Genomic DNA, 13926 nt, shown 5'->3' with positions numbered 1-13926 from the left:
TTATTAACCTGAAAAAGTCACTGTTTGTTTTTGATGTCCACCGACTAAAGTAAATGAAGAGAAAATGAAGGGATACGATGAATTGTTCATGAAATAAAAACCCTTGTCCAATATTCATCATTAAAGCGTTTGACAGATAATGATTGATTTGTCTTATATTAAACGCTAGGGTTACATTGATGTTGATTTTTTAATTGATTTTTTAATATTAAAAAATCAGCGTATTATTTAATATTGAAAATTCGATTTATTAATATAAAAAATGATTTTTTAATATTAATAAATAGGGAATAAATTCCACAACGGCTTGCCATATACATGTTTACATTGAAGCAAAGGGACAAAGCTTCGATTGCCGTTCTTGGTCCACAACCCCAGTTAGGCCTTTAACAGAAGACTTAACTCATTCATAAAAACAATAACTAGAGATTGGTCTTTACCTAACATCCCATTGCAAGTCTTAGACAAATTCATACCAATAGCATTATCTGACTTCTTTGCTGTATACCGATAACACTACAGTCATGCGCTGTAGAACAAAGACGAGCTATTTGAATATAAAAGCAATAACCCAAAATTAAACGTTTGCAACTTGTTTCCATTGCCAAATAAGTACAACAAGGCATGTTATATTTTCAGTTAACCGTACGCAAAGGGCAGGTTAAAATGAATATGTGTCTGTTAATTATATGGTATAATTGGCAAATAGATAACTGATTATGTCCCTTGGTTTGGGAATAATGATGCCAGTGTTAATTTTACGTATTCGCTTGTTGAAGCTTTGAACTTACTTGATCTAACATTCATTCATTCGTACACAATAATAGACCACACACATGTTTCCACCATATTTGTACATTTGCCGTTTCAGAATCTAAGTAATGTATTCTGGGTAATATTTTCACAGGCGAACAGAAAAACATTGTGATTGTTTAACAACGGGCTTAACAATGAAATTTCAACCAATGTCATGACGTTATTTTCATCTTTGGGTACGAGCAATGTAATTACCCGTGATAGTACTTTTCATTCTGAAACAGTGAATTGTTGTAGAAGATATGTCGTTGATCTGAAAATAATGTTTGAAAATTTTGATAAAATAGGGGAGGAATTTCTAAAAAAAAAATTGCAAATCACATTCAGGCCTTACTTTCATTATGTCAAAACGTGATGCTTGATTAGTCGATTTGCTGATTCTATAATTGAGCCTGAAGTGTAAGAATATGTTCCCTTAGGAAGGAAACAAAATGTTCATTGCCAATCAAGAGCGAGATAAAAGATCAAATCGGTCCATGCTGAATGCATGTAATCTGTAATTTATTCAAACATTTGAATATCAATATTCAATTTCAACAACAAATAATAAATACGCTTTATTTCATTTTTAACTTATCATGCTGTGCATAAGAAGCAACCTTTAGAACCAGTCTACAATTGGAAAAGGGAGACAACTTGTGCTTCTTTTCATGTGTAAGCCTATGTAAGCATTTACGGAATAGTGCTACTATGTGCTCATGGAAATCATATCACATCGCCATACCTTTTATGCCTCATTGAAAATGAAAATCACAGTTGTACTGAATTTCACTTTTACCTTATCATGCCGGCTTTTTTTTTACAATTGACAAAGGGAAACAACTTCTGTTAAAAGTGCATAATTACAAGAATCAGAAATAGATTATCAAGGCTATTGTTTATTGTCATATACTCTGTATTCACATTTCATAATAGTAAATGATTTATGAGGGTCTTGATGGAGGGTGGGGGTTTAGGGGGGGGGGAGGGCTTCATTTCAGTACTCTTTAACTTTTAATGCCATTTTTATATGACATATATTCTTTATACTTTTGCTTATTATTCTCTTTTCTTTATATTTTAGCACCTCTTTATTCTCTCTTCTTTATTTTTTTGTCATATTTTCTCTATTCTTTTTTTTACGTTTTGTCCATCATTATCTATACTGTAAACCCCAATCCACCCCCATTTATAAGAAATTTTCGATTAATTTAAATAGCCGCGCATTAGCCACTTAAACTACGTATATAAATATATTTGACAATTTTACAGACTGTTTTTCAGAATTTGACAACATGTCGGCTGAGCACAAACTTATGATTAAGTTGATGAGAGGTTACGAGAAATCAATACGACCTGTGATGAACTCATCAGAGGCTGTGGATATCAAACTCGGACTTGCGCTTACCCAGATTCTAGATTTAGTAAGTACAACACTGCTTACATCTCTGAAAATATTAAAATAATGAGATGTGTTATTGATGCCAATGAGATAACCATCCATCAGAGAACAAAAGTACGTGGATGTAATCTACTGACAGTTTTATTCAAAACTTCTAAATAAATTGTTTTATCTGATAAAATTTTAAGAAAATGCTGTGGAGAAATCAGTTCAGGATATCTACCAATTTCGATATTTAGTATATAATTATCTGGATGTCCTTAAATAAGCATTCTTTATTTTTCAATGCACATTTTCTCTATTCTTTTTAAAATTTGCTCACTTTTATCTATTCTTTATATTTTAGCACCCCATTAGTTTCTATTAGAATATACTCAGGATCTGCTTACCCTTCCGGAGCACCTGAGATCACCCATAGTTTTTGGTGGGGTTCGTGTTGTTTATTCTTTAGTTTTCTAGGTTGTGTCATGTGTACTATTGTTTGTCTGTTTGTCTTTTTCATTTTTAGCCATGGCGTTGTCAGTTTATTTTAGATTTCTGAGTTTGACTGTCCCTTTGGTATCTTTCGTCCCTCTTATAAAGCACTAAACAACTTTGGTACTGGCTGTTTCTACGCGATATATATGCCTAGACTTAATTACTTGTGATGACGGAATCCCGAGCATCATATAGAGGATATGCATTTTGCAACAATTGACATGCTTGGGCAGTTTCAAATATTTGAAATATATACTTTCAATAAGTTAAGATTATGAGGAAATAAAGTGTATTTGTCAAAAATATATAATCAGTCATCTTTACAGTCTATTTTTTTAAATAAGTAGTTAAACTTCAAAATGCCAGCTGTATTATAAATAGTGCAAAGCTTTGACGTTTACTACAGACGTCGGTTGTAATGTCGAGTAACATTTAAGGCCAATTAAAAATAATTGATAGATTTTCATCCCCGCCCGCCCCTCTGAAATCTTCCCGCCCCGATTTTTTTTATTTTTGATTTCCGGTTTTTTTCATTTTTTGTACCGGTAACCATCGATAATTTCGTTTCATGTAAAACTTCCTGTTTCAAATTTCGGTTTTCGTTTTTCTTCTAAGCATAGTCTTACTGAATGAGTATGTCGATATATTCTGCTGATCTATGATGACAACATCATTTACCGAGAATAGAGATTGATTACGAGAAGGGGGTGAAAAATTCGGGTTACGAGTAACAGCTGTGTCCAAGAACGCAAATCGCCGTATGTCACAAATGACACAAATGTTTGTGAGTAAAACACCTTGGATTTATTTTATTCATGCAATGACTTTGTGTCCAGAAATTTGGACTGTGAATGAAACCCAAAAGCGTTAGAATCGTGGAACACATTTGACTGAAATAAAGAAATTAACACAAGCATGAACTTTTTACATTGGTGACCGTATATTGAGTTAAAAAAAATCGACAAACATACGCATTTTTAATTTATTAATTTATAGCAAGCTCTTAGATTTAGATTTAGCCTTAATTTCGTCTTTTTTAGAAATAGAGAAAACATCCTCTGTCCCAATACCCAAGACAGAGTCATTAAACAACTTTATGTTCTACATTGTAATTATATTGACAGATTGCATGTTAAGGACCAATCCTATTATTTAAACACTGTTTGAGTTTTCATTTTATTCTGTACTTGTGTTGCATACCAATGCATTTGCTTCATTTTATTAGGACAACAAAACATTGTTTAGAAAGAAAAACACATTTGATGTAGGTAGTCCAACTGAAGAGAGCATTTCTCCACATTTCTGCTGTTTACTATAAAATAGAATTCTAAAGCGGCAATTACATGTAGAACAGTGATTGCTAATCAGAGATATATATTTATGAATTTGAAAAAAGCGGCACCAGCATATGGAGTATATGCATGTGTCTCAGTTGGTACGTTACTCTAGAGCTATAGCTCAAAGTACGTTGATTTTGTTGAACAAGGAATACTGCTTTCTCAAAAGTTGCTAAGACAGGGCTATCAATCAATCAAATAAAGGTCATCACTCAAGCAATTTTATAGTCGCCATCATGAGCTGATTGGCCATTATGACAAAAGTGTGTCAGAAATCATTTCTCCGTGATATTCTTCCTCATTCATAACAACCTTTCATCATTACCGAACTGAACAAGGAAATAACATGACGGGTGCTGTATACGGTGCAGGAAATGCTTACCATTCCGGAGCACCTGAGTTCACTCCTGGTTTTAGTGGAGTTTGTGTTGTGTCCTACTTATTATTTGTAACTGTTGGTGTACATGTCTTTTGGTTTTATGAGTGTTTTGTTACTCCTTGGTTTTGATTGTTATTGTCTAATACACGATACCTTATGGGTGTATTTAGATGTTATAAGCTTATTATTACACTTGCATATATGAATAACACATGACAAGAAGGTTTCATATGAAATAAAATTTAAAAAATAAAATCCTCCCACCCGCCTCATTTTTTTTCAAAAATTTGGATGAAAATCTACTAATTAATTTTAGTTGGCTTACTAAACCGAACACTGTGCGTAACGTAACGTCTCTTTATTTTCTTGGTCTATTTTTAAAATTTTTGCCCTTTATACTGCTAATTTTGTCCATTATTCTCTAATCTGTAAACCAGACCCTATAAAGGAATATTACTAGAGGACACATGTTGGCTTTTGACGTTAGGTAAGGTTAACTTGTAACAGGTACAAAATGTAAGAGAAGGGATAGATCATTTATGTTAGTGATCTTCGTCCGTCTATTTGGCCGTTTTATAAGGACAATGTGTAATTTAATTGTTCGTACCCTAAAATGAAAATAACGTTATTATTGGTTGAATTTCAATTGTTAAGGACGTTTTGATCAGTAGATACATTTTGAATTTACATGAGACGTAAAATAAAATGGAGACAATAACACATTTAGGGAGCTACCATTTGATTTGTATGGGGGGGGGGCTAGGTTGAAAAATGTTGTCCTACATTTCTTTTAGTTGTATTCCCTGTCCTGCATTTTTATTTTTCACTCTTTTCGGTCCTGCCTTTTTTTCTTAGTTCATCCCGACTTTATTTACATAAATTTTCATTCTTTTCTATTTGCCAAGTTGCTCATCCTGCTTTTTTTTTACTAAAAACTCCTGTCTTGCCTTATTTTTCCAAATTTCATCCTAGCCCCCTCCCCCATAAAAATCAAATGGTAGCTCCCTTACATATGATTAACAGAGCTGATATTCAAAATCCATGTTTCACTGAGAAAACAGCTTCTTCTTATGCTAAACAGTTTCTCAAAAGATTGGGTTCTACTGCTATCTTAATTTCTCAGCTATAGATTTAATATATAGTATAATGTAACTTTTTATTTTCATCTGGCCAATACACTGCATTTATTTTATTAAGCACGAACACATCTTTTTAAACACGCCAAACTAGTCATCTCTCTTAGAATATTGTTTCATTTTTATTTGAAACTTTTCATAAGTATTCAAAGATCTTCAAAATATACGATGAAGTTTATCATTTAATTTTTAAAATTATAATAATTCCAGGATGAGAAAAATCAAGTATTGACGACTAATGTCTGGATGGAAGTGGTAAGTGATATTTAGAAGTGCATCTTTGAACTTGCATGTATAATGTCAATGTAATATTTTATAAACTAATAGATACCAGGATTAAAATTATGTACACCAGACGCGCGTTTCGCCTATACAAGACGTGGCATCGAACACTTATCAGGGACCCAAAGTCCAAAGAAGTGTTGCCAAATACAAGTAAGGTAATCTTTTCCTAGAGTAGACAATCCATAGTATTTTAATGTCTCTTTTGTTCATTTGATTCTACACGTTTTTTGGTATTCACAAATCCTATGGATTTAAATCATCTGGTTTGAGCGTTCCTGATCATGCTTATTGAGGTAACTCTAGAAAAAAACAAACTTAGAACGCATACATGTACAAGTAATTTAGTGTTAATATATAAAAAAAATTAACACATGATATATACAGTAGAAATCAACATAGTTTTACTATTGTTAGATAAGAATAAGCGAGTATTCCTGGAAACAAAATATATATAAAACGATTTGTATCAATAGAAGATTGAAATCATAGACATTAGGTCGGGTTTACAAACAGAGAGCACTTTTATAGCTTCATAATGTTTCAAATTTTAATAATAACCTGAGAAGACATATTCATGTTATTTGTGTCGTTTGGTTGCTGTCTCTAGATTTTGATTTCTCATTGACATATACCACTAATCTCCTTTTGTCATGTATGTATATACATAATGTTAGTGTCAAAACCTACCACACAAAGGTTAAAAGCAACACATTTACATATGCTTCTTTTTCAATGATCGCTGTGCCACGCTATAATCATAATTTATGCAACTGTACACACACCGAAACCGGAAGTGATATCATGTGTAACAGAGGTATATATAAGAAGATGTGGTATGAGTGCCAATAAAACAACACGAAATCCAAGTCACAATTAGTAAAAAGTAAACCATTATAGATCAAAGTACGGCCTTCAAGACGGTGCGGCTCAGCCTTGGCTCACACCGAACAGGAAGCTTTAAAGTGCCCCAAAAACTTGTAAAACCATTCAAACAGGAAAACCAACGGTATAATGCAAGATTGTGAAACACTTGTGAAGATATATATCATGAGGTCACACATAAACAATTTGACTGTAGTATACATGTAATGTACAGTTTGTGATGACTATTATTGGTGTCTAATGTATTAACTTATTTATATAGGTTATAGAAAGACAAATCAACTGTAATATACATACGCTATTTGCGTTTCAATCTTTGAAAGATATATTAATCATTTTCATTTTACATAATCTTTTCAAATTTAAAAATATTACGATATATAAATATATATAGTTTATTAATTTTGTTTCATTTGCTCTTTTCGGAATATAAATTAAAAACAGAGTTACTATCATTTTTTTTTTATTTAGTCTGTTCATTTACTCCTGTGACCTGTCCTGTATATTTTTCTTCGCTCCCTTTATTGGTGAAAAAGGATTGTTTGGTAGTCCCTAGTTACCCGTCTAAAGGTGAAGGTTGATTATTCTTGATTTTGAAAATCAATCACTCGAGAAGAATATAGATCTGCTACAAAATCTTATGAATAGCGTTTGCATGGTCTTTTTTTTTTTAATTAAATGTTTGTTCTAAATACCGAATCAGAAATCAATTCTCAACAATCAAATGTTTGTAAACTGCTCTATACATATTGGTATAGAAATTAACAATGTTTATGTCTGTCACAGGAGTGGTACGACCAGAAACTCAAATGGTCATCACAGGACTATGAAGGGATGAAAAGCATCCGGTTGCCATGTGACAGGCTATGGCTCCCGGATGTTGTTTTGTATAACAGGTAAAATACTGTAATTTTGGAACTTTAACTTAAAATATTTATGATACAGTAAGCAATCGACACAAACAACCAAAATAAATTATTTTCATTTTACATGTATTGTATTTAGAATTATTTGAATGGCACTTCACCTAAAGTTTGTTGTTTATACTGCGAAATCATTGTACAACTTCTATCAATAATCTATTTGAAGACTTTTAGTATATTTTGCCTAACTATGCACTTAAACTACATGTATACGTAAATTTAATTACTTTAGCATTATATTTGTACGACTATCTTGGACAACCTACTGCAAGATGAAGGTTACTCTTCCAAAGACACTAACGAACCATACAAATTGAACTAGGATATTTGATAAACGCTATTATTTCAGTTTTCGTATTGTCAGCTTCCTGACTTTAAGTACGACGCATCTCAGTTGATAGGCTTTGCCGATATGATATTATAGAGCATATATGCATTTGTTTTCGCTTTTGCCAAACATTATCCGTGTTAACCCAAAAATACTGATGTCATCTTTTGTAATAATTTAAGGAATTGTAAAAAATCTATTATGCCGAAACTTTATCTACTTATGAATTACAATATTTCAGTGTTGACGATTATACATCCGGATACATGCCTAGCCTAGCAATGGTTTTCGATTCCAGTCGAGTTTTCTGGGGACCAGTTGTGAGGTTCAGAAGTTCGTGTAAAATAGATATAACATATTTTCCATTCGATGATCAAATGTGTAAATTAAAACTAGGATCTTGGGCGTATCACGGTCTACAGGTACAGTTACTGTATGTTATTCATTCCCTTTTCAATTTGTATCAAAATCATTTAATGATAAAATTATATATGTCGTCTTTGAACCCCGATGATGGTAGTACTACATACTTTTAAAACGCCTTTTTCTAGATGGGCATATATGCGCATTTCATTTCAGGTAGGCGGTAATCATAGCCCTCAAAAAATTTCCTCAATTCCTCTGTTCATATCGTACGTAAACTTGGATATGTATGATTGCTCGTTTCAAAGGTGAAGAATTTTCACATATGTGGTTGAATTTTCGGGCTACGAAGTGAGATTCAATTTTCCGTAAATAAGCACACCGATGCGGCTTTCCGAGGTAAACAAATCCCTTTTTTTCACACAATCAGGTCTTTGGAAATTTAGTTTTCTGCATACATTAAATTAACTCTTAGGTTTTACAAATTTATTCTATCGTCCTCTACTTTCCAAATAAGCACAGTTGGTTTAACCCAGTCACTTGTTAAACACACGAACATGTCCGTTATCACCACAGATTTTTTTTTGTTTACGCACAATTTTTGTATTCCTCAATTTGAGCTGCATTAGGGATATTGACCCAGATGATGTACGATGGTTTGACTCTAATGTATTTGATCACAATGAAGTGCGATGGCGGCATTGTGTAGCTATTTTATGGGTAGCCATGCCGAAGTTTGTTGGTGATATCGCTTTAAAATGTTTTACAAGTTCGTGTGTCCATGTACAGTCAATTTATTTGTTAGATGCATTTATTTTTTTAATAAGTCATCGAAAGTATAAAGCGTTTAATTAACTTAAGTCGGAATAAAAAGTCATTGTATTTTCAGTCATAACTATAACGTTATAGTTTATTTTATTCTTAAATATTTTTCATCGTTTCCACCTTTCTCAACCGAAAATTTCTTCCGAAACTGTTCTCGGCAAACGATTGGTCTAAATCTAATTAAGATGTAAATAGGCTTGGACACATATAAGCCAACGTTCGTTCACCCGGTCAGGATGATTATGACTATAGACACTATATGTAAGTTAATTTTCAATTAAAACCTGTTCTATTTTAACGAATGAAAATTGTGGTGCATGTAGCTGTATGTTCCAAATGCAATTGCTGCTCGATAAGTCGGAACGAAAGAGGGGCGAAAGATTCAAGAGGGAGAGTCAAACTCATGAAATAAACTGACAACGCCATTTTCAAAAAGAAAAAAGACAAACAGACAAATAATAGTACACAAAACACAACATAAAAAACTATAGACTAAGCAACACCAGACCCGAAAAAAACTGGGGTTGATCTCAGGTTCTCCGGACGGGTAAGCAGATCCTGCTCCACATGAGGCACCCGCCGTGTTGCCCATGTTCTTACAAACAAGGTAAATAGTCTAATTTGCTAGGTCACATTAGTGAAAAGGGAAGAAGATTATAGTTACGACATAAGGGACATATCCGATATCGTTTGTGAAACGGTTATTCCATAACAGTCAAACAACTCGTGATGGCGTCCGTAAAATGTACGAAGGGATGATGTCAACTTCTCAATTTGGAACTCTAGATTTTATAGTCTCGTTGTGAGCAGCAACCCTCTATCAAGGAAATCATTATAGGTAGTACAAGCCCGGTAATATCGTATCAACTGGGAGATATACTAGTATACTCCGTATGCAGGCGATGCTGGAATGTTGCTACATACGAAAAGATTGTTCTCAATTGGTAAGCAAAATTTATCTCTTTTGTCGTAAAGGTTTGTTTCAACCGACCCTAATTGTCAATTTCTAGATGTTAGTCAAGATATGAGGCAGACTGAACTGTATCTGTTGTATCCTTTATCTCTAGTTCGATGGAATAGATGTATTCAACATAGTCACTAAATTTTGAATTATTTTGTGAAAGAACATCATCTAATATATGGCGTAGAGTAAAGTCAAAGGATATTGCTAACATCTTATCTTTCTTCTTAAGAAGTTCCTGTATGAAGTCAGCCTGATAATGATAAAGAAACAAATCGGCAAGAAGAGGGACAAAATCGGTTACCATTGGAATGCCGATAGTCTGTTTAAAAACACGTCATCCAAACGTAACAAAAGATGTTGTCAGTAAAAATCAAGCATCTTAATAATGTCAGTTTCGGAAAATGTTTTGTTTGAATCAGAGTGATATTTACAAAGTAGGATTTATCCCTCTATAAGACAAGATACTTGTATCTACGTTGACCATTATTTTTTATGAAACAAAGCATTACCAACTCTTTCAAATTATATTGAGTTTGGAAAGGGGAATACTTGTGTAAAGTGTAGAAAAGTCAAAGAGTCTTCGATTGTATATTCTCTAAAAAAACAATTTCCACATCTGATTCACGCCACCTCTAGAATAGGCAGTTTCACTATAACTTTGAAGCCCGGTTTTGATTGCTGATAAAATAGATATTACTAATGTAGAAAAAAATGTTTCGTGTTGCACTTGAAAGACCGAGCAATATACCGTTGTTTGTAATGACACTTATGTAGTTTAGGTATCCAATACATTTCTTCATCTTTGGTTGAAATTCCAAAGAAACATAGAAAAGACCTATGATTATCCAGGATTTCCTCTTTGGTAAGTGTCGTGGGGGGTATATGTTGAGTGTCCAAGTGAGTTATCAATACCTAATTCATTTAGCAAGCAAATTATGTAATAAGATTTACACACAAAAACAATGGTGTTTTGGGCTTTATCTGCGGGGACAACAACTAACAGAAAAACACACCCGTCTGTTGTAAATACAACAAGAGATATTGTAACAATCGATTACCATAAACACACTATTTTTCTAAGTGTTATATTAACATGGTGAAGTAATTGTTCAATTTTAGGTAAATGTTTTTAACAGATCTGACACCATAGACGTATCTAACCTAGTAGATAACGGCGAATGGGAACTTATACACGTACGAGTGGAGCGTAACGTCATATATTATAATTGCTGTGAGGAGCCTTTTCCTGATGTAACATTTTACGTCCATCTTCGACGAAGAGTAAAATATTACTTCATGAATATCATCATTCCATGTATCATTCTATCGTTTCTGTGTATCTCTGGATTTTTACTACCACCTGAGAGTGGAGAGAAGATAACCCTGGGTCTGTCTGTGTTACTTACCATAACTGTTTTTATGCTAATGGTTGCAGATAAAATGCCTTCTACGTCAGAATCTATATCAGTGATCAGTAAGTATAATCTTTTTCCCGCGATAGTTCATTTATCGTGTTCGATTTCATTTTACACAAAAACGTCACGTGATAACGTCAGAAATTTATTCAGTTTTTGGGTTAGTTTAACATCGTCTACTTGAAAACATTACATTTGTATGACGTTATTTTAAGACAGGTTTGCATGCTTCCACCAATAAGTGAAAGTCAAACAAGAAAACATCATCGATTTTCTTTAGATGTAAATTTAATTAAACAAAACATTTGCTTAAATAGCCTATTTATAAATGATCTATATATATAGAAGTAGATGCATGTGCATAGAATTTTTTTTTCACAAAATGGACGATTTTTCAATCTTAATATTGAAACACCAGCTTTCCGGAACTCTCCAATTTGATAATATCGGTGTACTTGTAACCTTTCAAGTCAATCATTATGCCAAAAACATTACCTGTTGATGCGGATCATGAATGCTTTAATCATTTACTTTCTGCTTCAGTTAATTGTGGAGGTAATATTCTTACAACTACATGTAGCTTGAAAATGCTTTTAAAAGCAAATGGTACCACCAAAGTTAACTAATATTACCATAGTAATTTAATAAAATGACAGCGACAAAGCTCAAACAAAAGTTATATATTTGATTTTAAAGAATAACTTAGCTCTTGTACCAGTATAAACCTTATCGTAAATTACATAATAACGTCAGTCTTGAACGGCAGTCGTACTCCCTACTTGTCGAAATCAATTAATATCCACTGTCTAGCAATGTACAATACTTTTGTGGAACAAATTATGACCGGGTTTTAGTTAGAAACTGTCAATTATTGACATGTAAGAATTTGGTCCGGATTCCAACAAAGAACGAAAGACAAAAAAATAAAAATATTAATGATATCCAGAACAATAATGCCCATAAGTGGTATTGGCTATCATTACACATACAAAACAAAATCAAAACGTGCAAATCGTAGGAATCGTTATAAAATTGATTTAACTCAAATAAAATATGTTTAAACTCGAACTGGCGGTCAAAATTGTGGGAAACACGACCAGAAAGATAATGAGTTACTCATAGCCGTACATCAGATTTTCATAAATAACGGTTACCGAATCATGCATGTTATTGACCGGAATAACATGACTGACAGGAATTTACTGAAATTTCTAAAAATACGAAACTAAGTTACGGAACTAATAATTGTAATGTATTTTGATGAATTTCAGGCATTTATCTGATGGTTGTTTTATCCATGAGTTGTATGTCTGTATTGTCATCAGTTTGGATCTTATGTATACATCATCAACGAGGAAAACCCAAAAGAGTTCCAGCATGGTTACAATGTCTAGTGTTTCGATTTCTAGCGAAACTATTTTGCATACGTATTTCAAAATGCAGTCCGAAAGCTAAATCGAAAATTATCAATGTGTCTTCAAAATCTCGGGTTTCTATGGAAGAGACCGATAATGTCCGAAAGAATCATTTACATTTCGAACTGATGGAATTATCAAACAATGTTGAATCACATCAGACGGAAAATACACGTTTCCGAACTGGTATGATCGATAGGGACGATAACTCTAATCATCGTACTGAACGGAAGGAAAGCATTAAGCGTTTAATCGACCGAGATGAGTGGTGTAAACGTTTAATAGATATTCTAGAAATAAAACAGTCTGAAGATGACGACGACGAGGAATGCTATCGTGAATGGAGGGACGTTGCCTTTGTTTTGGATAGGTTATTTTTCATTCTGTTTTTGATATTGACGTCTTTATCAACATTGTGTATTCTTGCAATGAATCCTGGCGATCATTTCATATTTTAAAATCATGCAATGTGTTCTTCAACAGATATCCGTACACACAAATACAGTTATTGACTCAAATATGTATCTTTAAGTTATTATATATAAACATATATTTACATCAATTTAGTTATAAATAAGGATTAAAAGTACTATATCTGATGAGAAGGGAAAACTATGAAAGGGATATTTAAATGTATAAGTCGATAACAAACTGGCAATGTCATAGCAAACGAAAAACGACACGAAGACACTAGTGTACAAAATACAACATAAAATCTAAAGACTGAGCAACAAGAACCCCACAAAAAAAACGCAGATGATATCAGGTGCTCCGTTAGGGAAAATATATCCTACTACGTATACAAATGTGGCAGAATTCGTGTTGTCAATGTATGTATTAAACCAAGTGTTTCGATAGGTAACATTCGAGGAAAAGAAGGTATTTAAGTTAAAACAAAGCTGTCGTCATCTGTAAAACAGATATTTCATAACATTCAACCAACCCATGATGGTGTCCGAACATTTTTCTAAGGGATTATTTCAATTTTTCCTTTTGAAAC

The 13926-nt window shown here is 33.0% G+C and overlaps 1 protein-coding gene across 1 annotated transcript in view; it reads left to right on the top strand.

The window, feature by feature from the left end:
* LOC143051295 (neuronal acetylcholine receptor subunit alpha-10-like) overlaps positions 1-13473 on the top strand; it is a 31016-nt gene extending 17543 nt beyond the window's left edge. The window contains exons 2-7 of the mRNA XM_076224245.1: positions 2080-2219; positions 5737-5781; positions 7480-7589; positions 8186-8366; positions 11216-11570; positions 12783-13473. Coding sequence (XP_076080360.1) covers positions 2080-2219; positions 5737-5781; positions 7480-7589; positions 8186-8366; positions 11216-11570; positions 12783-13384 — 1433 coding nt within the window. The 3' untranslated portion in view covers positions 13385-13473. The remainder of the gene's footprint in view (positions 1-2079; positions 2220-5736; positions 5782-7479; positions 7590-8185; positions 8367-11215; positions 11571-12782) is intronic.
* Positions 13474-13926: the final 453 nt, after the last annotated feature.

The sequence above is a fragment of the Mytilus galloprovincialis genome, chromosome 11 (genome assembly GCF_965363235.1).
Source record: "Mytilus galloprovincialis chromosome 11, xbMytGall1.hap1.1, whole genome shotgun sequence".
In the NCBI taxonomy this organism is placed as follows: domain Eukaryota; kingdom Metazoa; phylum Mollusca; class Bivalvia; order Mytilida; family Mytilidae; genus Mytilus; species Mytilus galloprovincialis.
The sequence above is the reverse complement of the archived record's forward strand: the minus strand, read 5'-3'. Positions and strand labels throughout refer to the sequence as shown.